Source organism: Schistocerca cancellata, chromosome 2 (assembly GCF_023864275.1).
Source record: "Schistocerca cancellata isolate TAMUIC-IGC-003103 chromosome 2, iqSchCanc2.1, whole genome shotgun sequence".
In the NCBI taxonomy this organism is placed as follows: domain Eukaryota; kingdom Metazoa; phylum Arthropoda; class Insecta; order Orthoptera; family Acrididae; genus Schistocerca; species Schistocerca cancellata.
The window spans coordinates 688,527,736-688,552,684 of NC_064627.1; the positions used below are offsets into that span (position 1 = coordinate 688,527,736).

The 24,949-nt window shown below is 42.3% G+C and overlaps 1 protein-coding gene across 8 annotated transcripts in view; it reads left to right on the forward strand.

Annotated features, from left to right (window-relative positions):
- The window catches only part of LOC126162434 (peptidyl-prolyl cis-trans isomerase G-like), a 333,524-nt gene that overhangs the window by 93,959 nt on the left and 214,616 nt on the right, over positions 1 to 24,949 (forward strand). For 5 of the 8 annotated variants that reach the window (XM_049918938.1, XM_049918937.1, XM_049918941.1 and 2 more), the window contains one exon: positions 19,688 to 19,804. The exons of the other annotated variants lie outside the window; for them this stretch is intronic. In XM_049918938.1, coding sequence (XP_049774895.1) covers positions 19,688 to 19,804 — 117 coding nt within the window. The remainder of the gene's footprint in view (positions 1 to 19,687; positions 19,805 to 24,949) is intronic. 8 annotated transcript variants of the gene reach the window in all.

The window sequence follows — 24,949 nt, forward strand, 5'->3', positions numbered from 1 at the left end:
TGTGTGTGTGTGTGTTTGTTATTGTTTCTATCAACGTACCAACGCTTTTGTTTGGTAAGTTACAGAATCTTAGAGGGAAACATTCGATGTGGGAAAAATATATATAAAAACAAAGATGCTTTAACTTACCAAATGAGAAAGCATTGGTATGTTGATAGACACAATAAAAAACACACACACACACACACACACACACACACACACACACACACACACACACACAAATATTCAAGCTTTCACAACCCCTGGTTACTTCATCAGGAAAGAGGGAAGGAGAGGGAAAGACGAAAGGATGTGGGTTTTAAGGGAGAGGGTAAGGAGTCATTCCAATCCCGGGAGTGGAAAGACTTACCTTAGGGGGGAAAAAAGGACAGGTATGCGCGTGCGCACACACACACACACACACACACACACACACACACACACACAAAATCCATTCGCACATATACAGACACAGGCAGACATATGTAAATGCAAAGAGGTTGGGCAGAGATGTCAGTCGAGGCAGAAGTACAGAGGCAAAGATGTTGTTGAATGACAGGTGAGGCACGAGGGGCGGCAACTTGAAATTAGCGGAGGTTGAGGCCTGGTGGGTAACAGGAAGAGAGAATATATTGAAGGGCAAGTTCCCATCTCCGGAGTTCTGATAGGTTGGTGTCAGTTGGAAGTATCCAGATAACCCGGACAGTGTAACACTGTGCCAAGATGTGCTGGCCGTGCACCAAGGCATGTTTAGCCACAGGGTGATCCTCATTACCAACAAACACTGTCTGCCTGTGTCCATTCATGCGAATGGACAGTTTGTTGCTGGTCATTCCCACATAGAAGGCTTCACAGTGTAGGCATATCAGTTGGTAAATTACGTGGGTGCTTTCATGCTTTCACACGTGGATCTGCCTTTGATCGTGTACACCTTCCGGGTTACAGGACTGGAGTAATACTCACACACACACACACACACACACACACACACACACACACACACACACACACAGGACTGCTATCTGCAACAGATAGTGGAGGTAGCAGTCATGTGTGCATGAGTTGTGCTTGTTTGTGTGAATGTGTGTGTTTTATTTTTTGAAGAAGGCTTTGCTAAAAGCTGAATGATGAAACAGTCTTTTCATTGTGCCTGTCTGTAACTCAACCTGTCATCTTTATGATGAGTAGCAATCTATCCTGTTATTAAAATTGCTGATATTCTAAATTGCTGATATTACGTCAGGCCGACATACGCCACAGTTGATCATGAAAGGCTCTGTAATGACTGTGCTATATGTGAATGCAATCCTCTGACTGATGGTGCAACCATATCAGCAGCATAATGTTGAGGCATTCATCTTCATGGATGACAATTCGCGCTCCCATCGTGCACATCTTGTTAATAATTTCCTTAAGGATAGTGGCATCACTCAACTAGAGTGACCAGCATGTTCTCCAGACATGAACCCTATCGAACATGCCTGGGATAGAGTGAAAAGGGCTGTTTAGGGTCGATGTGACCCACCAACCTCTCTGAGAGATCTACGCCGAATCGCCATTAAGGAGTGGGCAGTCTGGACCAAAGTGCCTGGCAGTCTGGACCAAAGTGCCTTGATGGACTTGTGGACAGTATGCCACTGTGAATACAGGCATGCATCAGTTCAAGAGGATGTGCTACTGGGTATTAGAGGTACCAATGTGTACAGCAGTCTGGACCGCCACCTCTGAAGGTTTCGCTGGATGGTGGTACAGCATGCAATGCGTGGTTTTCATGAACAATAAAAAGAGCAGAAATGTTTATGTTGATCTCTATTCCAATTTTCTATACAGATTCCGGAACTCTTGGAACCGAGGTGATGCAATACTTTTTTTTGATGTGTGTATAAAGCATATAATGAGAAATCCGAGTCTCCAGCAATTTACCTCTCATCTTGCTCAATGGCACAATGTTATGTTGTTTGTTTCTGCTAGGATAAGCGTGGTAGAGCACATGCAATATTATATTACTGCTAGCTATGCAGATGGTATGGAGGGAGAGGATGCAGTGGTAGTGATGGGGGCTCCTTTGCATATGGGAGACCATGGTAGGGGAGGTGTAGTCCTACAGTTAGTTAGTTTCATATTCCGTGGATAATTTTACATGATAAATCATAATTATGTGGAACAGGTCATTTTGCTTTCAATCACAAATTAATTTGTGAACATGGATAAAGGTTTATAATTTTATTTTAATATATAGATGTGAACTGATAATTCTTATCCACCACCTTGTGCACATTGCAGTAATAGAAATTCTTCTATGGAGAGAAGCAGTTGTCGGGGAGATACTTTCTGTTTGTTTTCAAATTTTACTTTTTCATATGTCAAACGGCTTAAGCCTTCACACAAATGCCTACCTCACAAAACTTGTAAGCTACAACGAGAGTGTCTGCAAACAGCCTTATTAATAGGTTAGCCAATACGGCAAGTAATTCAACAAGTCAGTGGATACAGGATTACACTGAAGTTGCAAGAGAGGGAACAATTTATTTTTGCCTCTTTGCACCCATTTTCTTCTTTCTGTTGCTGCCATGTTAAAGTTAGCTTATTTTTCCAAATGCAGTGCGGTTTGCATAATTTCACCTCAGTATAGTGATAAGGCAGTTGTAATTATAACAGAATACTGAAACAGTCTGCCGTTAATCAAACAGTTGAGGGCAAGTTAGATCAAAAGCTTATGAAAAGCTCATGCTGGGTTTAAAAATAGAAGTGATTCCTTCATTTATGTTGTTACAAACCCATACTCAATATATATTTTACCAGCTATCAATGGTCCTTCAAATTATTACATTATTTTATTCAACAAAACTCTGTTGTCAGTTGTGTATCACAGTAGATAGCTTATTTCCTATGTTGGAAAACACTCTCTCCTTCGTACACTATCATCTGCTAAAATTTATCTCAGTATCTCGAACCATTTATGAGATAAGGAGAATGTTATGAATATTTCACTTCCACTCTATCATTTGCTCACACAATCAGAAGTGAGTGCATGACATAAATTGATTTTGTCAAGATTACTGATAGATATAGATTTCATATCAACTTCGAAGAAAAATTTTGTATGTTAGATTTATATTGTGCACAGCAATACTGATCTATCACACTGAATCCAAACTCAGAGTAACCCCTATTTTTCATTGCAAACTATTTGAATTTTGTAAAGTGCTTTACTAAATATAGAAATATCACAATAACTATAACCATTAATGAAATGAGCAGTTCATCATGAAGCTGATGAATCAGGCTATGACAGACATGAGAATCAATTTTTGATACCAAGTAGTTTCTTTAAAATCATTTGAGAAAGGCTGCAGGGCAACCAGTGTGCACACGCCTCCATTTCTGCAGTGTAGCTGTGGCAAGCAGAGAATGTTTCATTCACAACTGATGAATCTCACGGCTCAGTAGGCAACAAACAATTGAGGCGACCAATCATTTAGAACAGAGAGGTGGACTCGCCCAGTGCTGAGAACAAGAATGCATTTTGTGCATGGGATAAGGTATCTCACATGAGCTCTACAAGCAGGTATGTAAGGAAAACATTTATTAGGGTCACATAACTTTGTCTCTCTGGTTTTGTTTGTATTCTGTATGCCCCTCCATTGGCTGTGGCATGCATGTGAATGGAGAATGACACACCTTTCATCTGGCAAATTCCACTGTGTCAGTGTCACCCACATATTATTTTACTTGTTGTTTATCAGTAGCATTCTTTTTTGAGCAGCACGTGACTACCTAGCAAGTAACATAAAGTTCATTATCTGCAGTCTCACAATCTGAAATAATTTATGGTCCTTTACTTTTAATGCTAGATCATCCTGCTTTCAGACACATAAATGTCATATTCTTAGTGAGATTTTTCAGTGGCACCATAACCTTGACCATTTTGGTAGAAAGCTGTGGCTTAATCAGTGATTCTTAAGTTTCTCCAGGTGTATTTGTTGATCAAACAGTCCAAGGGTGTACTGTGGTTCGTAATGTCTAATGGACACAATATTTTGGCGATCAGACATGTTGCTATCGTCAGGTGTGCTGATAAACTGAGTTCCTGAGGGCATGTGACTGACTAACATCCCCTGCCAATGCAAGCAATGCAAGCCGCTCTATCCATTGTCCATGCCTGAGGTCGTGGAGATGCTACCGTAGGTGTCTGTGATGGCATTGATGTAAGTTCTCTGTCCACCCTCATTGCCAGGTTGTTTTGTCTGCCAAGTCTTCTGAATTAATCTTGGTGCTGGTTCCCAAGGCTTGCTAAGAAGAATGGGGTACTAAAAACACTAGTACACAGGGGGCTTACCATTTCAGATGCAAAGAGTCTGCCCCAGGAGCTGGGACTCCTCAGAACCGTGTTCTGAAAAAATGGGTACCCAGAATGATAGATAAACTGTGCTCTCTGCCCCAACACAACAGTACAACCTGTGGAGATGCAAGAAGGCACAAAAGAAGAGACAACCACTGCCTTTATTCCACATATTGGGCATACAGTCAGGAAAACTTGGATGCATATTGAAGAAGCACCAATTAAAAACTGTTTTGCTGCCCAATAAAACACGAGCATTATTGAGAAGCATCAAAGGTGGTCTCCGCATGAGGAACGCTGGTGTATACCAGATTCCATGTCACTGTGGGAAGACATATATTGGACAGACAGTGCACACCATCGAAGATCATTGTTGAGAACACCAGAGGCACACTTGAGGAATGAATCCCAACAAGTCGGCAGTAGCAGAGCACTGTTTGTCCAAGAATCACGTGATGGAGTACAAACGTACCAGGATTTTGGTACAGACTTCCAAATACTGGGACAGCGTCATTAGAGAGCCCATAGAAATTTGTACCTGTGATGATCTCATCAACCAAGATTGCAGCTAAAATCTTAGCAAGGTTTGTGAACCAGCACTAAGTTTAATTAAGAAGACTCTCAGCAAACAAAACAATCTGGTGATCAGGGTGGACAGAGAACTTACATCGTGCCATCACAGACGCCGACCTAGCATCTCCGCCATCGCTGAGGCTGATGCTCATCCACAGCCACGGACTGTGGACGGAGCAGCTCATTTGGGCAGGGGATATTAGTCAGCCACGTGCCCTCATGAGTGTAGTTTGTCAGCTTACCTGATGATTATGATATGTCTCATTGTCAGAGTATTGTGCCCATGGGACACTATGAACTGGCTCTACACTCATGGACTGTTATGACCTATTCTCATCTATCACAGTGTGAAACACTTTATCTTTTTGCCATTGAGATAGTACCCCACCATAGCCATTTTCAAATTTGTGTATTTTCCACCACAATGGTTGGAGTTTGTTACATATCATCTATGCTGCTTTTCAATATCTCACAACAGTATCAAATTTTTTCTTGTTTGTGAGCATCCAGGGAACTAGTGTCAGTGACAGAATCAGTGTTTTCTTAGTAGCTTGCATTAGCGATCTTAAGAAGATTGGTAGTGCAAATCCATTCACAACAGGGCTCTTTTTTATTTTTGTTTTCATTCTTTGTAGCTTGTAGTTTTTGTAGTCTGTCTTGAGCAAATAGTGTGGTAACCTATATATAGTGGATTTTTTTTTTTTTTTTTTTTTTGCCTTTTAGCTTCAAACAAGTATTGGAGGTGGGCAAGGGTTAGCGATCACAATCTTATCAAAGCCACACTGGTTACTGTAGTTAATAAATTCATCAACAAGGCTAGGAGGGTTTTTGTGCTGGAAAGACTAAATAAGCAGTCATTAGAATCCCACTAATACAGTGAAAGGATGCCGTTTAGTTCCATTATTATAGACATAGAGTAATTATGTGGGACGTGTAAACTGTTGCCAATCTCACTCTCTGGCAAGTATGTGCCAGATAAGTAGATTAATGACAGAAAAGCCCCACTGTGGTTAAGTAACAAAATTAAGAAAATTCCAGGAAAAGAGAGACTGTTGTACTCTTAGTTCAAAAAAGAATGCAGACAGATTGAAAAGCAAAAATTGCTGGAAATTTGTGTGTCTGTAAACAGATCAATGCAGAGAACATGCAATAACTTCTATCATCATACTTTAATGGAAGATCTTGCCAAGAATCCTAGAAAATTCCAGTCCTATGTGAAATCACTAACTGGAGTGAAGGCTTCTATTCAGTTACTTATAGACAAGTCTTGTGTGGCAACAGAAGACAACAAAAGGAGAGAGAAGTTTTAGATGTCACATTTAAAAAATCATTTACGCTGGACGACTTTAGAGACATACCATTTTTTGACTGCTGAACACTTGGGAGACGTAGAAAAATAAGTCACCAGGTCCAGATTGAATCTCAGCTTGATTATACAGGGAGTAGTTGCTTGCATTTATCACACACCTGTTACCCAGTGGAGAGAGCCAACCAACTGGAAAAGAAATCAATGAAAATAATCAATTTTTGAAAAATAATTGTAACTGGATAGATAAAAAAATCTGTTCACCAAGTGACAGCAGGAAAACAAATATATAAAAGATACCAAGATTTTCAAGCCTTCGGAGCCAGTGGCTCCTTCTTCTGGCAGGAGGGGTGAAGGAAGAGGACTGGTAAGGTTTAGCAAAAGGGGTAGAATTCAGAAAAGTAACTCAGAACCCATGTCAGGGGAAACTTAAGAGGACTCACTAAGTCTCACCTGACCTGGGGTTCTGGGCGAATTTTCCAATTCTACACCTTTGCTGAACTTCACCAGTTCTCTTCCTTCACCGCTCTTCCGCTTCCTTCACCGCTCTTCCGCTTCCTTCACCGCTCTTCCGCTTCCTTCACCGCTCTTCCGCTTCCTTCACCGCTCTTCCGCTTCCTTCACCGCTCTTCCGCTACATTCACCGCTCTTCCGCTACATTCACCGCTCTTCCGCTACATTCACCGCTCTTCCGCTACATTCACCGCTCTTCCGCTACATTCACCGCTCTTCCGCTACATTCACCGCTCTTCCGCTACATTCACCGCTCTTCCGCTACATTCACCGCTCTTCCGCTACATTCACCGCTCTTCCGCTACATTCACCGCTCTTCCGCTACATTCACCGCTCTTCCGCTACATTCACCGCTCTTCCGCTACATTCACCGCTCTTCCGCTACATTCACCGCTCTTCCGCTACATTCACCGCTCTTCCGCTACATTCACCGCTCTTCCGCTACATTCACCGCTCTTCCGCTACATTCACCGCTCTTCCGCTACATTCACCGCTCTTCCGCTACATTCACCGCTCTTCCGCTACATTCACCGCTCTTCCGCTACATTCACCGCTCTTCCGCTACATTCACCGCTCTTCCGCTACATTCACCGCTCTTCCGCTACATTCACCGCTCTTCCGCTACATTCACCGCTCTTCCGCTACATTCACCGCTCTTCCGCTACATTCACCGCTCTTCCTCTTCCTTCACCTTCACCTTCACCCCCACACCCCTCCCCCTTCCCCCCACACCCCTTCCCCTTCCCCCCACACCCCTTCCCCTTCCCCCCACACCCCTTCCCCTTCCCCCCACACCCCTTCCCCTTCCCCCCACACCCCTTCCCCTTCCCCCCACACCCCTTCCCCTTCCCCCCACACCCCTTCCCCTTCCCCCCACACCCCTTCCCCTTCCCCCCAACCCCTTCCCCTTCCCCTCCCCCCCACACCCCTTCCCCTTCCCCTTCCCCCCACACCCCTTCCTCTTCCCCTTCCCCCCATACCCCTTCCTCTTCCCTTCCCCCCACACCCCTTCCTCTTCCCCTTCCCCCCACACCCCTTCCTCTTCCCCTTCCCCTTCCCCCCATACCCCTTCCCCTTCCCCTTCCCCCCACACCCCTTCCCCTTCCCATTCCCCCCACACCCCTTCCCCTTCCCCCCCACACCCCTTCCCCTTCCCCCCACACCCCTTCCCCTTCCCCCCACACCCCTTCTGCCAGAAGGAGCCACTGGCTCCAAAGGCTTGCAGTCCTTAATACCTAGTGTGTCTATCCAGTTACATTATACAAGCTACTGTGACTGTGACTGTTTATCAGAGAGGCGGACATCATCAGGAGTACACCAGGGAAGTGTGATAGGACTGCTTCTGTCATATATACGCATAAATGATCTGATGGATAGGGTAAGCAGCAATCTTTGACAGTTAACTGCTTATGTTATAGTGTATGGGAAAGTGTCGTTGTTGGGTGACTGTACCGGAGGAAACAGGATGACTTGTATAAAATTTCAGTTTTATATGACGAATGCCAACTTGTTTTAAATGTGGTAAAATTTAAGTAAATGCCAAAGCAATGTGAAATGGAACTAGCACATAAGATCAGTTTTAAGGAAGGTGAATGGTCAACTTTGGTTTATTGAGATGGTTCTAGGAAAGTGTAGCTCATCTACAAAGGAACCCACATAAAGAACACTTTTGGAACAAATTCTTGAGTACTACTTAAGTGTTAGGGATCCCCAACCCATTCAGATCAAAGGAAGATGTTGAAGCAGTTCAGATAAAGCTGGTAGTTTTGTTACAGGTAGGTTCAAGCAACACATTATTATTACTAAAATCCCAGACAAAGTACAAGAAATTAGGACTTCTGTGAAAGTATGTAGACACTCGTGTCTTCCTCACTCCACTTGTGAGTGGAACAGGAAAGGGAAAGGCTATAAGTGATACAAGGTGCCCTCCACCATGCCATGTATAGTGGTTTGCATAGTATGCATGTTGAAGTAGATGTAAGATTATGCATAATAAAATTATCTGTGGTCATCTTGAGGCAAGCATTTCGTGACACACAAATGTGGTATCCACTTCACTCCCAAGGTGATGAATTCCGAGATTATACACATGTAATTGTCAGCAGTGCTAGGCCAACTTTGCTGAAATCTTGGTGCAGGTTAATGTCTTCTCCATTTCAGAACTGGGAGGAACTGTTTCTAGACTAGCTTCGCACATTCCACTTCTTACACTCTTCTTGCCGTCTTTGCCGTTCATGGGTGTGGATTATGAGTATTTTTTTTGTTGTTTCCCCTTGTCCTTCATTGTCAGTATGGTTATCAATTTAAAATTTATAAAATATTCAGCATTTGTCCTTTTGGGATTATGAAACAACAGAGTAAAATCTTCAATAAAACATTGTCTGTTGACCTATTCCTTAATGGTTGCAGTTCTCTTTCCTTGCAAAAAGCTAAATGCAGGTGTACACAATTCTTTATTTAATCTGAAAGTAAGGTAATTTGTTTTATTTTCAGCTCTGTGGTGGTGTTTACAATAACGACTCAGACATATGGGAAACAAAGCTGTATCATCCTCCTCTGAAAGCTACTGATCTTTATCACTTTCCGTACCACTATATTGTGAAGGTACATCTAGTTGCTTTTTTTTTCTGAAAGCTCAAAAGAATCTGTGAGCTGCCTGTAGGTCTTCAGGATACATAATCGTTCCTGCACTTATGACTTACGACATAACAGATCTAGAGGATGATTTTAGTTGTATACAAATTTCCTGAATTCTTGAGTGACTCTCACACATACCATTTACATTAAATCAATCCTGGATGGAATGTAACAATATTGTGAAAAGGAAAGTTGCTACTTAACATACGGTGGAGATGCTGAGTCACAGATAAGCACAACAAAAAGACTGTCACAAATATAGCTTTCGGACAGTAACGACTTCATCAAAATTAGACGACAGACGCATGTGCGCGCGCACACACACTCTCACACACTCTCACACTCTCACACACTCTCACACTCTCACACTCTCACACACTCTCACTCTCACACACTCTCACACTCTCACACACTCACACACTCACACACTCTCACACACTCTCACACACATACACGATGCAGTCTCAGGAAACTGAGGCCACACTAAGAACAGCAGCACCAGTGCATGATGGGAGTGGCGACTGGGTAGGGGTAAGGAGTAGTTTGGGGCACAGAAGGGGGGATAGTGGGTAGGGGTGCAGACGGTGATGTGCAGTTGGGGAGTGGGCAGGGATGAGGTGGAAAGAGGGTAGGGCAGCTACGTGCAGTCAGGAGATTGACGGAGGACACTGGACAGGTGGGATAACGCAAAAGGAGAGGAGTAAAAAGACTGGGTGCGGTGGAGGATGAGGGCTATGTAGTGGTGGAATGGGAACAGAGAAGGGGCTGGATGGGAGGCCAATGACTAGCAAAGATTGAGGCCAGGAGGGTTACGGAAATGTAACGTAAGAAATAAAATGTAACTGTGCTGTTATTTATGCAGTTATGACGTTTAAACAAATGACATAATTGTTTTCATGAAAGAAACAATTTCTGTGAAATACCTGAGAAACTAGATGAGAATTACTTACCACTGGCTATTGAGTAAGACTGGTGTAAACTCAATTATGGATATTTCTGTATCACTAGGCTTTCTGCTGGATTGTGCATTGTACAGTTGGTATTTCAGTAGCAAGCAATATGCAGAAATTGCCCTTGTGTTCCATTACTTATAAAATCAAGTTAAAAATTGGAGTATACAAATGTGTAATGCACTATTGTGCATTTACTTACTTTCATTGTCTCCAGAATCATTGTCAACATGTAACTCTAAATCATAGTCTGCCATTATATTACAGACCAAGGAAGTATCATTTCCTTAGAAGTATACAAATTTATCGAGAGGCATCAGGAGAAGACACATTCCAGGATGTGGTCCATTTTTTTCCCTGGTGGATATCTGTCTTCACTCAATAATGGCGACAGTGGATATGGACCACATTTGTATGTGTGTGTCTTGTTGTGGTCTTGCTAATTATTTGTGCCTGTTTTGTATCCTGCACTGGTACACTTGCAGATGTAGCGTGCCATTACCACCTTCCTTTCCTTCTGTCAGTCTGGTGAGCATCTCGTATGGAACAGGTAACTTCAGGCCCAATAAACACTACACACAGCAATAACAGAGCAGAGAGGACCTGGCATTTGTAAAGCATGTGTTCCACTAAGGTATCGCATGAGCACACAACCGATGTGCGGGGCAGGCAGTCATTCAGAGATGCTCTCTGCCTGAGCAGAACAGTTTTCTCCTGCCTATGTCATGTTGGTTGACCGTATTCTCTAGTGTGCCAGATATTTCACCAGGCTGAACTCTGCCACTATTACACACACACACACACACACACACACACACACACACACACACACACAGAGAGAGAGAGAGAGAGAGAGAGAGAGAGAGAGAGAGAGAGAGAGAGAGAGAGACTGTTTACATGAAATACATTGAAACAAGTAAATAATACTTTACATCAATTTTTCATATTTTTGCTACGAAAGACGTGCCATGTTGTCCAGGATGTCAGTGCAGTAGAGAAAAACTATTTCAGATTCTGTCTCAAGCATACCTTGAACATATTACTAATCTTTCTTTAATAGATATGAGTTCCAACACATTACTGGGTTTTCCTCTCATGTCTTCCTCTGTCGTCATATGAATATTTTCAGATTTATGTCTGTTTACTCAGAAGATTTCCCTGCATATTTGATCAGAAACTTTGTGTGGGCAACACATTTTCACCATATGTTGTTCAATTTTGCATGTACTTGCTAGTTTAGAGAGACCATTCAGTGCTTTTATATGTATCATAAAAACATTTCTGAGTTCATAATCAGATTCAGAATCTTATTTTTCCTGCGTCAGTAGGTTTATGGTGGACATTGCAGGACATGCTGAGCTGTATGGGTGCTATGTCATTACTTTGCTTTTATGTGCTTGCCTGCAGTAACTGTGCTGTACATTTGATCTTTGTCTCTGGGATGCAGTGTGTACCAGGCTTCAGAAAGTACACTGTTTATTCTATGAACTTGTTATGCCATTTCTAATTAAATTGTCCATTTCCAAAAGGAAGGTGCATTGCTCTGATAATTTACTAGAAATTTCCGTATACAATTCACTTTTCTAGTGTTCTGACAAATATCGTTCATTGAGTGGGTGTCCATAACCTTTTGAAACCTTAGGAAACTGGAGCATACATTACAAACTACAGGCTACTGCGCCTAAAACACACCGTGATCACTGCATGACGCTCTGGCACTTTGCTTGGGTAACTTGGTGTATCAGTTTTAACTGAGAATGAGCTGGACAGTCTATGAATGAGTCAAGAGTTAAATCAGTTTCAGCTTTAAGTACTTCAGACTGGCCATTGATATGCACTCCAACCAAGTGAGCTGGGGTAGCAACAGGACACTGGGCTCACCTTCAGGAGGAGGAGTGTTCGAATCTCCATCCGGCCACCCAGATTTGAATTTTATATGTTGTCCCTAAATTGATAAAGGAGAGTGCCTAGCTGTTTATTCTCAAAAGTGTATGACCATTTTCCTTTTCCATTCTGAGCTTGTGCTCTGTCTCTATGATTTTGTTGTCAGTGAGACTTTTTAAACCTGATCTTTTTTTCCTTGCTTCTCAGTCTCCAGTCTCATAGCTGCATGTGCATGTGCCCATAAAAGAACAAGAGAGTTTATGATAGTATTATGAAAGGATAGTTGCTATTCACCACATAGCGGAGATGCAGAGTGCAGATAGTCACAACAAAAAGTCTGTCAGCAAGTAAGCTTTCTGCAAAAAAGCCTTCATTCATGTTACACAACATACACACATTCACACAAATGCAACTGAAACACACATGACCACAGTTGCTGAGGCCAGACTATGAGCAGCAGCACATGTTGAGGGAAGCAACCGGATGGTTATGGTAAGGAGGAGGTTGAAGCAGGGTGATGAAGGGATAGCATGGGGAGGAGAAGGTTAGCAGGGAAGGGGTGGGGGATGGCAAAGTGCTGCTTGTGGGAACATACAGGGACGAGGTGGGGAGACGGTAGGGCAATTAGGTGCAGTCCAGACGTTAGACGTAGGTTGATAAATGTGGGGAGGGGGAGCTGGGGGGGGGGGGGGGGCAGAGGGAAAGATGATGAGTAACAAGACTGGGTGCATTGGTGCAATAGAGGACTGTGTAGTGGGAACAAGGAAGGGCCTAAATGGGTAAAGGACAGCGACTCACAAAGGTTGAGACCAGGAGGGTTACAGTAACGTAAGATATGTTGCAGGGAGAGTTCCCAACTGTACAGTTCAGAGAAACTGTTGGTGGGAAGGATCCAGATGGTACCATGAGATGTGAAGCAGTCATTGAAATGAAGAACATCATGTTGGGCAGTGTGCTCAGCAACTGGCTGATCCAGCTGTTTCTCGGCCATAATTTATTTCAAACCGTAATTTCCCTCCCAACATTGTACCAAGGTCTCACCATCCAGCTACAGAGGAGCATTCCTCTTGTGACTCAGTAACACCCAAGAATGGAGCAACGGAATCACATTCTCAGGCGGGGTTTCGACTACCCCTTGTCATGCCACAAAATGAGAAATATCCTACCCATCACCCTTCACACTCCTCGCACCATGGCATTCCACTGCCCACTCAACCTACACAATATCCTCGTCCGTCCCTACACAACCCCTGCTCCCTTCCCCTTGCCTTATGGCTTATATCCCTGTAATAGACCTGGATGCAAGATCTACCCCATGCATTCTCCCACAGCCACCTACCACAAGAAGTCCAGTCACAAGCACCACCTATCCCATCAAAGGCCTACTTGTGAAACAAGTTATGTGATCTACAAGCTAAGCTGCAATCACTGTGCTGCATTATACATGGGTGTGAAACCAACAAGCTGTTTCTGTATAAATGGCCACAGACAAACTGTGGCCAAGAAACAGCTGGACCATCCACTTGCTGAACATGCACCTCGACATTCTTCATTTCTATCACTGCTTCACATCCTGTGTCATCTGGATCCTTCTCACCAATGTAATATTCTCTGCATTGTATGAGTGGGAACTCTCCCTGCAATATATCCTACATTCCCATAACCCTCCTGGCCTCAACCTTTGTTAGTCATTGTCCTTTAGCCACCTAGCCCCTTCTCTGTTCCCATTCCAGTGCTACACAGCCCTTTATTCCACCAATGCACCCACAGTCTTGTTACTTCTCACCTTATCTGCTGTTCCTCTCCCCCCCCCCCCCCACCCACCCTCACTCCCTGCCCTCCATCTAACCTCCTGACTGCATCTAACTGCCCCCACAAGCAGCAATTTACCACCCGCCACCCCTATGGCAGCCAGAGACTGGTCGTGTGTGTGTGTGTGTGTGTGTGTGTGTGTGTGTGTGTGTGTGTGTGTCTGTGTGTCCAGGCTTTTTGTTGTGCCTATCTGCGACAGAGTGCCCCTGCTATACTGTGAGTAGCAACTATCCTTTTCATAATATTGTCATTATTCCGTCCTGGATTTTCCATTGTTTAACATAAGAGTTTAATATCATGTACTAGCTGCTGCTCAGTAATACAGCTCAAAATTGTATATAAGCATGTCTCTAGCAAAAGTGTTCTGGTAGGTGAAACATAAAATTAATTTAATTTCCCATGATTTCAATAAATGGCTTCAGACAAATGCTGGAAATATTTTAGTTATTGTGGCATTCAATCTGAAGACTGACTTGATGCAGCTCTCCACACTAGTCTCTCTTGTGCAAGTTTCTTGATCTCTGCATATCCCCTACAATTTATGTCCATTTGAAACAATTTGCTGTAGTCAAGCCTTTGTCACCCTTTACAATTTTTACACTCCCCTGCTCACAAACACCTCCCTCCCTCCCCTCCCCTCCCCTCTACCCTCACTCCATTACAAAATTAAGTACTCATCGATGCTTCAGGATACATTGTATTAATTTATTCCTTCTTGTAGTGAAGTTGTGAGGCAGAGTTGTTTTCTTCCCAGACTGATTCTGTACCTCTCCAGTAGTTACTCAATATACTTGTCTAATCTTTAGCATCCTTCTGCAATAGCTGGTCTGGGTGGCCGAGCGGTTCTAGGCGCTACAGTCTGAAATTGCGCGCCCGCTACGGTCACAGGTTCGAATCCTGCCTCAGGCATGGATGTGTGTGATGTCCTTAGGTTAGTTAGGTTTAAGTAGTTCTAAGTTCTAGGGGACTGATGACCTCAGCAGTTAAGTCCCATAGTGCTCAGAGCCATTTGAACCATGTTGAACCTTCTGCAATAACACATTTCAAAATCTTCTGTTCTTCCCTTGTCTGCACTGTTTGTTTCACTTCCATAAATCAAAACGTTCCAAATAATACATTTATATTGATGGTTAACGAATTCTCTTTTTCAGAAATGATTATCATGACCATTCAGCAATTTAAATCCTGTTGACTTCAAATCACTAGAAGTTATTTTGCTGCCTAAATAGCAAAACTCATCTTGCTGTCTAATTTCCTAATCTGCTTCCCTCTGCATCACCTGATTTAATTCGAGTACATTCCAGTATACTTGTTTTACTTCTGTTGATGTTCATCTCGTAAAGTCTTTTCAAGTTACTGTCTGCTCTATTCAGCTGACATTCGAATTTATGTGATGTCTCTTACAGAACTGCAATCATTGGTAAACCTTATAGTTTTTATTTATTTTCCATGAACTTTACTACATTTTCTAAATTTCTCTTTACCTTTCGTGGAAGCTTTCTTTGTGTACAGATTGAACAACATTGGGTAAAGACTACAACTACTGCCTCCCATCCAATTCTAATAACTCATATAACTGCAGTTTGGTTTCTGTACAAGTTGTAGGTATATATTCAGTCTGTGTATTTTATCCCTGGGAAGTAAATTTGAAGAGAACATGGCCAGTTTCCTGCCTTACCCTTTTTCCTTTGGATCTCCTACTTGATCTCTAATGATTTTTATTGCCAACAAAATGTTAAACTCTTACTTCCCTCCCATCTTTAATCCATTGTAAAAAGTATTATCATCTGTCGTAGGTAATGTAACAAATATACCAAAATTTTGACTAAGCTCCAAACACAGAAGAAACTGTTTTGAAGTAGCTGCTATACGATTGACACAAGAAATTGTCAGTAGGGTGAGAGTGAGTGAAAAATTCTTCACACTGACGGTGGTTAAAATTTGATGTATGAAACCTTTGTGCCTTTCAGAGGTGTTAATTCTTCTCAGTTTCTTACAATTCCAGAAGTTGCTTCAATTATAAGTATAAGCTGTAGAAGTGCAAAAAATTAAGAATTTTTGTAAAAGATGGATTCCTTGTTTCATGACTGTAGGATACCCTACCAACACTGATCAGTCCTGTGTCAAGGGGAGACAAAGACAAAATGGCAAGGGCCTGTTAGTCATTGGTTTGAATGTGTGGCAAAAATAGTACCTCTTAGAGAAATGGCAACAAGGGAAGGGAGAAAACACCATATGCACATGTTCAGCAGTCATTGAGGGGCGCAACCAGTTGCAAATTGTGACTTACGTTGGGACAAACAATGCGTGTTGTCTGGCCTACGAGGACATAGCTGGATCATTCCAGGAAGGTTAAGAATGCCAGCCTTGCTCATGGAGTTTCAGTGAAGTTGACAGTCTGTAGCACTGTCCCAAGGACAGACCATGGCTTTCTGATTCTTTGTTGAGTGGAAGGTTTAAGCCAGAATTGCAAAGGTTCTGTTACAAGCCACACTGTCATTTTTTAGACTTTCCCCATTGGCTGGAGAGCTGTGCAGTCCTCCTAAATGGAACATTTGTGCACTACACATCAGAGACTACACCCAGGTAAATGACTTTGTGTGAGGTGCACGCAAGGGGTTTTTAGATTACTATAAATTTAGGGAACATAGAAGTATTGGTGTAAGATCCAAAGAAATACCCCTCCTCCATCCACTGAGAGGATTAACATCCTAGTGGTAAACTGCTGAAGCATTCACAACAAAGTGACAGAGTTTGAAGCAGTCTTAAAATGCAGTGAACTCACATAAATACTAGGTGCAAAAAGCTGGTTAAAACCCAAAATTTAGAGCAGTGATATTTTTTAGGAAAATTTAAGTATATATTGAAAGGATAGACTAATGGGAAATGAAGGTAGTGTACTTGTAGGAGCAGACAAGAGACACAAATCCACCGAGAAAGAAATTGAAGCAGTATGTGAGATTGTTTGGGCATGGTTCAGTATCAAGCGTGAGCACAAAATTATAATTGGATCCTTTTACCAGACACCTTACTCACCTGATGCAACCAAAAACTTTAGAGGAAACCTCAGTTCCTTAATCATACTGTAATGCTCGGGCTCCAGGGCCTGACACTCAGTTGGGACTGTTACACCTCACTAGCGGACATGGCTAGACATCCTGCAGAACATTGCTAAATGCCATACCTAGAACAGATAGTTTGGAATTCCACTCATGATGAGAATATATTGGACCTAATAGCAATAAATAGATCTGAATTTTTTGAGGATGTCTACATTGAAACTGGTGTAAGTGACCATGAGGCAGTTGTAACAACAATGATTTCCAGAGTACAAAGGGAAAATAAAATGAGTAGAAAGATTTATATGTTCAGGTAAGCCAGATAAAGGGGCATATCTCATTGAGGAACTTAAAACTTTTAACTGAAGATAGGAGCATGTAGACTAACTATGGCTCAGGTTTAAAAGAAAAGTTAATCATGTACTGAATAGATATGTACCTAGTATAACAGTTCATGATGGAAGTGATACTCTGTGGTATATAGTCACCAAAGAGAAACTGCTAAAGAAACAGAAACTACTGTATAATAGATGTAAAAAGAAAGCACAGCACTAGATAGGGGGATTATTAATGAAATTAATTTGGCTGTCAAGAGGGCAGTGTATGAAGCCCTCAGTGACTACCATAGCAGAGATTAGTGAAACACCTTTCACAAAACCCAAAGAAATTATGGTTTTGTATGAAGACTGCTAGTGGTACCAAAGTTGGTGTCCAGACATTCGACACTCGTGAGCGATACAGGAAGTGAGATTGAGGGTAGCAAAGCAAAAGTGGAAATGCATGATGTTCCTGTATCAAGAAAAATCCAAGAGTGATGCCTCAATTAGATTCTTGTATCACTGTGAAGATGAGTGAAATTAGAATTAGTGCCAGTGTCATTGAGAAGAAGTTGAAGTTATGGAAACTGAATAAGGCTCCATGGCCTGATGGAGCACCTTTAGATTCGATTTTGAATTCAGCTGAGTCAGCCCATCTTATATAATTCCCCTCTGAATGAGAAAGAGAAAGAGAGAGAGAGAGAGAGAGAGAGAGAGAGAGAGAGAGAGAGAGTGAGTGCGCGCAACTGTTTCCAGTGGTTGGAGGAAAGCTATGGTTACACCATTTACAGGAAGGGCAGGAGAGGTGATCCATAATACCACCATCCAATGCCCTTGGGATCCATCTATTGTAGAATATTAGATTATATCCTGCCATTAAATGCATGAGGTACTCCCCTCCAAACTGTATAGATTCCGAAAATATGTATCATGTGCAACCGAAATTTCACTTTCCTCACATGGCATACTGAAAGCCATAGATCGAGGCAGGCAAATAGGTGTAGTGTTTCTTGTCTTCTGAAAGACATGTGAATTCTGTCAGACATATGCTTATTGTTGAAAGTATGATAATATGGGTTATCAAGTGAGACACATGACTGGATTGATTATTTCTGGGTGTGGATATAGCATGTTATCTGGGATGGAGAGTCATTGACAGATGTGCCCCCTTGAAGACTGATGGATCCTTGCTATTCATGTTGTATGTTAGTGACATTGCAGGCAACATTAGTAGTAAGCTCAGACTTCTTGCAGATGATGCAGCCATCTACAGTGAAGTACTGTATGAAAAGTTCTGCACAAATATTCGGTCAAATCTCAGTAACATTTCAAATTAGTACAAAGATTGGCAACTCAATTTAAATGTTCAGAAATCTTAAATGGTGCATTGTACAAAATGAAAGAACATTGTATCCTATGAAGTAAAGTATCAGTGAGTCACAGCTGGAATCAATCAACTGGCGCAAATAACTTTGTAGCAGTTTGTTGGTACATGAAATGGAACAATCGCGTAGGCTCAGTCATAGGTAAAGCAGGTGTCAGGCTGTGGTTTATTGGTAGAATACTACAGAAATGCAGTCAGTCTGCAACGTAGACCTGTGCCAAACAGGGCTAACAGTGGATATTGAATGCATTCAAAGGAGGTCAGCATGGATGTTCTCAGGTTTGTTTGACCATGTGAAGGTGTTACGAAGCTGATGAAAGAACTCAAATGGCAGAGTCTTGAAGATAAATGCAAACTATCCCATGAAAGCATACTTATAAAGTTTCTAGAACCAACTTTAACTGCTAAATCTAGGTGTATACTTTAAACTCCATGCATCGTTTCCATAGGGATCACACAAGTAAGATTAGACTGACTACAACATGCACAGAGGCATCATCATTCTTCCTGCTCTCCATATGTGAATGGAATGAGAAGCAGCTTTAATAACAGGTACAGTTGGATGTATCATTTGTATTGCACCTCACAGTGGTTAGATGGGTAGAGATGTGGGTATACATGTAGATCAGCCTCATTACTTTCAACAACAACTGCCTTAGATCTTTTCAGTTTGCTGGGTTTGGTCTTTGCTTTTCCTGCATATGTAAGGTGAAATATAAGTTCCTATTTTCTAATCTGTTTATTGTAAATAATAATAATAATAATTATTATTATTATTATTGTTATTATTCAATTCAGTTATAAACAGGAAGATGATCTTTGTCCAACTTAAAACCTCCTTTCCTTTCTTCTTGCTAACTGCTTCTTCAGCTATTTTTCTACTACAGTTTGTTGATTTCATTGGTAATTGAAGGTCTCTTATATGCAGGCCGATCAAGAGGTACAGCCTTTGTGGAGCTCATACAGGAAACCTACCCCCTGTCCAGAATCAGATCCAGAATCAGACAACCAGTCCTATGCAAGTGAAGCATCAAGTGATGAATCTGTAAGTAAATCAATGTATACCAAAGAAAAGCTGCTCATCAATTACTATTTCAGTATTTCTGAATTAGTTGACATTGTTGGATATACATTTTGGTATTTGTTTTGTTTTAAATTGGGAATAATTATCAATTTTGCAGAAACAAGTATATTGTGATCTTCTCCATCAATATAAAGCTAATTTATTATGTATGCATTGTACATTTTTGTGGTTAGCTAAAATCAAACAATAAAAAATCCAGGATTGAATAATGACAATGTTATGGGAAGGATAGATTGCTGTTCACCGTATAGATGCTGACTCACAGACGGGCATAAGACTGCCAAACAAGTAAGATTTTGGCCAAAAACCCTTCCTCTGAATTGGGAAAACACACACACACACACACACACACACACACACACACACACTCACTCAATGCAACTCACATGCACATGACCACTGTCTCTGGCTCCAGAAGCCAGACTGTGAGCTACAGCACATGATGGGTGGTGGGGATCAGTGGGAGGCTGTGGTGGGGAAGGGGGTGGGCAGCAGTGTAGGGATGGAAGGCAGTAAAATGCTGCTTAAAGGAGAATACAGGGACGGTGTGGGGAGAGGGTAGGGCAGCAAGGTGCACTCGGGAGGCTAGACAGAGGTGAGGATGGATGTGGAAAAGGAGAGAATTAAAAAGACTGTGCGTGTAATTGAATAGAAAGCTACATAGTGCTGGCGGGGGAAGAGGGAAGAGGATAGGTAGGTGAACAACAGTGACTAAAGAAGGTTGAGGCCAGAAGGGTTTCTAGAACATAAGATATATTTCAGGGAGGGTTCCCACCTGTGCAGTTCAGAAAAGCTACTGTTGGTAGTCAGGATTCTGATGGCACGGGCTGTGAAGCAGTCATTGAAATGAGGAATACTGTGTTGGGCAGCATGCTCAGCAAGTGGGTGGTCCTGCTGTTTCTTGGCCACAGTTTGTTGGTGGCCATCCATGGGGACAGACAGCTTGTTGGTTGCCATGTCCATATAGAATGCAGCACAGTGGTTACAGCTTAGCTTTTAGATCATATGACTGGTTTCACAGGTGGACCTGCCTTTGATGGGATAAGTGATGCTTGTGGGTTGGAGGGTGTGTGGAACAGGTCTTGCACCTAGGTCTGTTACAGGAATATGAGCCATGAGGCAAGGGGTTAGGAGCAGGTGTTGTGTAGGGATGGACGAGCATATTGTGTAGGTTCAGTGGGTGGCAGAATACAACTGTGGGAGAGATGGGAAGGATACTGGGTATGACATTCCTCATTTCAGGGCAAATGATGAGAAGTAGTCAAAACGCTGGCAGAGAATGTTATTTAGTAGCTCCAGTCTTCGGTGGTACTGAGTCACGAGTGGAATGCTCCTTTGTGGCCGGATGGTAGGACTCTGGGGAGTGGTGGGTGACTGGAGAGATAAGGCATGGGAAATGTTTCTCTACAAGGTTGGGAGGGTAGTCAGTCTGTGAAGACCTCAGTGAGACCCTTGGTATATTTTGACAAGGACTGCTTGTCACTACAGATACAATGGCCATGGATGGCTAGGTTGTATGGAGGCGACTTCTTGGCATGGAATGGGTGGTAGCTGTCAAAGTGAACATATTGCTGATGGTTGGTAGGTGTGATATGGACGGAGGTGCTGATGCAGCCATGTTTGAGGTGGTGCAGATCAACAATGAGGAAGGTAGCTTGTTGGGTTGAATAGAACCATGATTCGAGGGGGGGGTTTGGGGGGTTGTTAGGTTTCGGATGAATGTGGATAGTGTGTTGTCACCCTCAAACCGGATCATGAAGATATCACCAGTGAATCTGAACCAGGTGTGGTGTTTGAGGTTCTGGGTGGTTAGGGAGGATTCTTCTAGGTGGCACATGAATACATTGACATAGAGTGGTGTCATGTTGGTGGGTATGGAATTTATCAGGCATTGGGAAAGGTAGTGTTCAATAGTGGCAATGCCATGGGCATTAGGGATCCATTCCATACCAACAAGTCCCTTCCACACAGCCTAGTCATCCGTGACCATCACATTTGTAATGATGAGTAGCCCTCCTTGAAATATATGAAGGTTCTCTCTGTGGCCTTCACTGACCATGTACACCCAACCTTGTATGGAAACACATGTCCCATGCCTTATCTCTCCAGTCACCCACCATCCCAAAGTCCTACCATCTGGCCACAAAGAGCATTCCCCTCATGACTCAGTACCACCTAAGACTGGAGCAGCTAAATCACATAACTCTGCCACAGTTTCGAGTACCTCTTGTTGTGTGCCCTAAAATGAGGAATGTCATACCCACTACCCTTCCCATCTCTCCCACAGTTGTATTCTGCCATCCACTGAGCCTGCACAATATGTTCGTCCATCCCTACACAACCCTTGCTCCTAACCACTTGCCTCATGGCTCATATCTCTGTAATAGACCTAGATGCAAAATCTGTTCCATACATCCTCCAACCATACACCTACTACAATCCGATCATAAGCATCACCTATCCCATCAAAAGCAGGTCACCCTGCGAAACAAGTTGTGATTTACGAATTAAGCTGCAACCACTGTGCTGTGTTCTATGTGGGCATGACAACCAACACACTATCTGTCCTCTTGAAGGGCCACTGACAAACTGTGGCCAAGAAACAGCGGGACCGTGCAATTGTTGAACTCGCCGCCCAAACAACATTCTTTATTTCAGTAACTGCTTCACAGCCTGTGCCATCTGTATCCTGTGTACCAACATCAGCTTTTGTGAACTGCACAGTTGGGAACACTCTCTGCAATATATCCTGTGTTCCTGTAACCTTCCTGGTCTCAGCCTTCATTAGTTACTGTCCTTCACCCATGTATTTTCTTCCCTGTTCCCATGCCAGCAATACATCGCCTTCTATTCCAATGCACCCACAGTATTTTTACTTCTTTCCTTTTCCACTGCCCCGCCACCTCCTTCCACCTCCAATCTCATCCCTGTATGCTTCCACAAGTAGCACTTTAGCACTTTACTGTTCTCCACCCCTACCCTGCTATCCCTCTCTCTCCCCGCCCCAGCTTCCTCCTAACCTCCACAACCCAGATTGATTCTCCTATCATGTGATGTACCTTACAGTATGACAGTATGGCCTTGGCAGCCAGAGACAGTGGTCATACGTTTGTGAGTTGCATTTGCGTCCAGAGTGTGTGTGTGTGTGTGTGTGTTTTATCAAATTTCAGGAGGAGGTCTCGTGGCTGAAAGCTTACATGTTTGGCAGTCTTTTTGTTGTGCCCGTCTGCATCAGCATCTCCACTTTCTGGTTAGTTAGAATGTAATTTATTTTGTGTGTGTTTCATGTCATTTAATCATTTGAGAATGGATCAACAAGTCTGCCTTTCATCATTTTATTTAGTAGTTGTATAATGTTTAACATGTTTCAAGAATACATTACATTCCTCAATTACCGTTATGGGAAAAATATAATGTATTTCGAAATGAGACTGAAATTAGTTAGTTTGCTGTTTGTTGGAGAAATGAAGTATATGAAGTCAGAGTTTAAGAAATTTAATTATGTGGTTGAGAAAGTAAAGTAAAATTAATAACGTTCCCTACTAAATAACATTTTTATTATGCACATTAACACTTCACTTGATCTTCAGGTTCTTTATTTTCAATCTCTATTTCAGATACAGAAAGTTAATTTTGTTTAGCTTCTGTCTAGCAAACCTTTGTTTGTTTTACACCTAAAGTGACATGATAGGAGTCTGCTGTTATAGAAATATGTTATTTAAAGATGCCAAGCTAGATTTTGTAACTGATGCATCAGTGTCAATTAACCAACTATAATTGTAACTGTTTTTGTGTGTGTGTGTGTGTGTGTGTGTGTGTGTGTGTGTGTGTGTGTGTTGGGGGGGGGGCTGAGTTTATGACGTGTCAGTCTGAAACGAGGAGCTAACGCAAGATGAGTTGATGACAAAAATGTGCAAGAATGATGTGACTGCATGTTGCTGAAAATTATAGTGTATAAAAAAATCTAGAAGAAATGTGTATCCAGCAGTGGATGGAAAATAGTGGCTGTAGCAGCAGCTGCTGCTCATGCTGCTGTTGCTGCTGCTGCTGCTGCTGCTGATGATGATGATAAAGGTGACTTACTCATCCAGGATAAAATATAATATGAATGTAAATTAATACTCAACAAATAGAAGAGACACTAAAACAGAGACAAAAAAAAGTAAATAACCTGACTTTTGGACAAATGTTAACAAATGCCCTGAGACACCCTTTTCTTTCATGGTGCTACCACACCAGATGTAAATGAGTAGCAATCTTATCTGGCATCAGTGGTGGAGAAATGGAAGGGATGTAGAGTGTGGAGATTGAGAACCTGGGTAGGAGATGATTAGGAAAGAAACATGCAGGGGTTGCAGCTGTAGATGTCTGTAAAGGCAGATTAGGGATGGATAGGAGGATAAATTAGGTGACTACAGAGGGAAGATACAGGATACAGCATAGGGAGAATAGATATAGAACAGTTACAGTGAGTAAGCTAGGAAGAAGTAGAAAGGTAAAAAAAGGCATTGAGAGATGAAACAAATGGTGGAACTGGGGTGGTAACAGAAGTAAGGGGAGGGGATGAAGGTGAGGACAGGGACCAAGTACAGTTTAATTCATAGTATTACCAGTGTAGAATGCTTTCCAGTGGTAATATTGAGGTTGGTATCTCATGGTTGGATTTACAAGGATATTGCATGAGTTTAATGAGCAACAGAACTGCTTGTGGGAGGATAGATATGATAGTGAGTAAGCATTCCTCATTTCACAACATAAAGGTAGATGTTGCTAGTATAGAGTATGTGATAGATTTGTTTCAGTCCTGGGTAGCACTGAGTGGCGAAAAGGGCACTTATGTCTTTCTAGTTAGTCAGTGGTGAGGGGTGTTAAATATGGGTAGAGAGATTGAGTAGAGGATGTGTTGCTGGACAGGGGACAATTTGAGAGGGGAGAATCTGTCTGTTAAGAACTCTGCAAGATCTTCATCTTGGGAGATGGACTTGCTTGTCATCTAAATGCAGGATCAATGGAATCTTTATATGTGGAATATGTGGCAGCTATTGAAAGTGACGTGAACAGAAACTGTTTTTTCTGTAGTGCTCAAATTTGTCTACACTACCATTT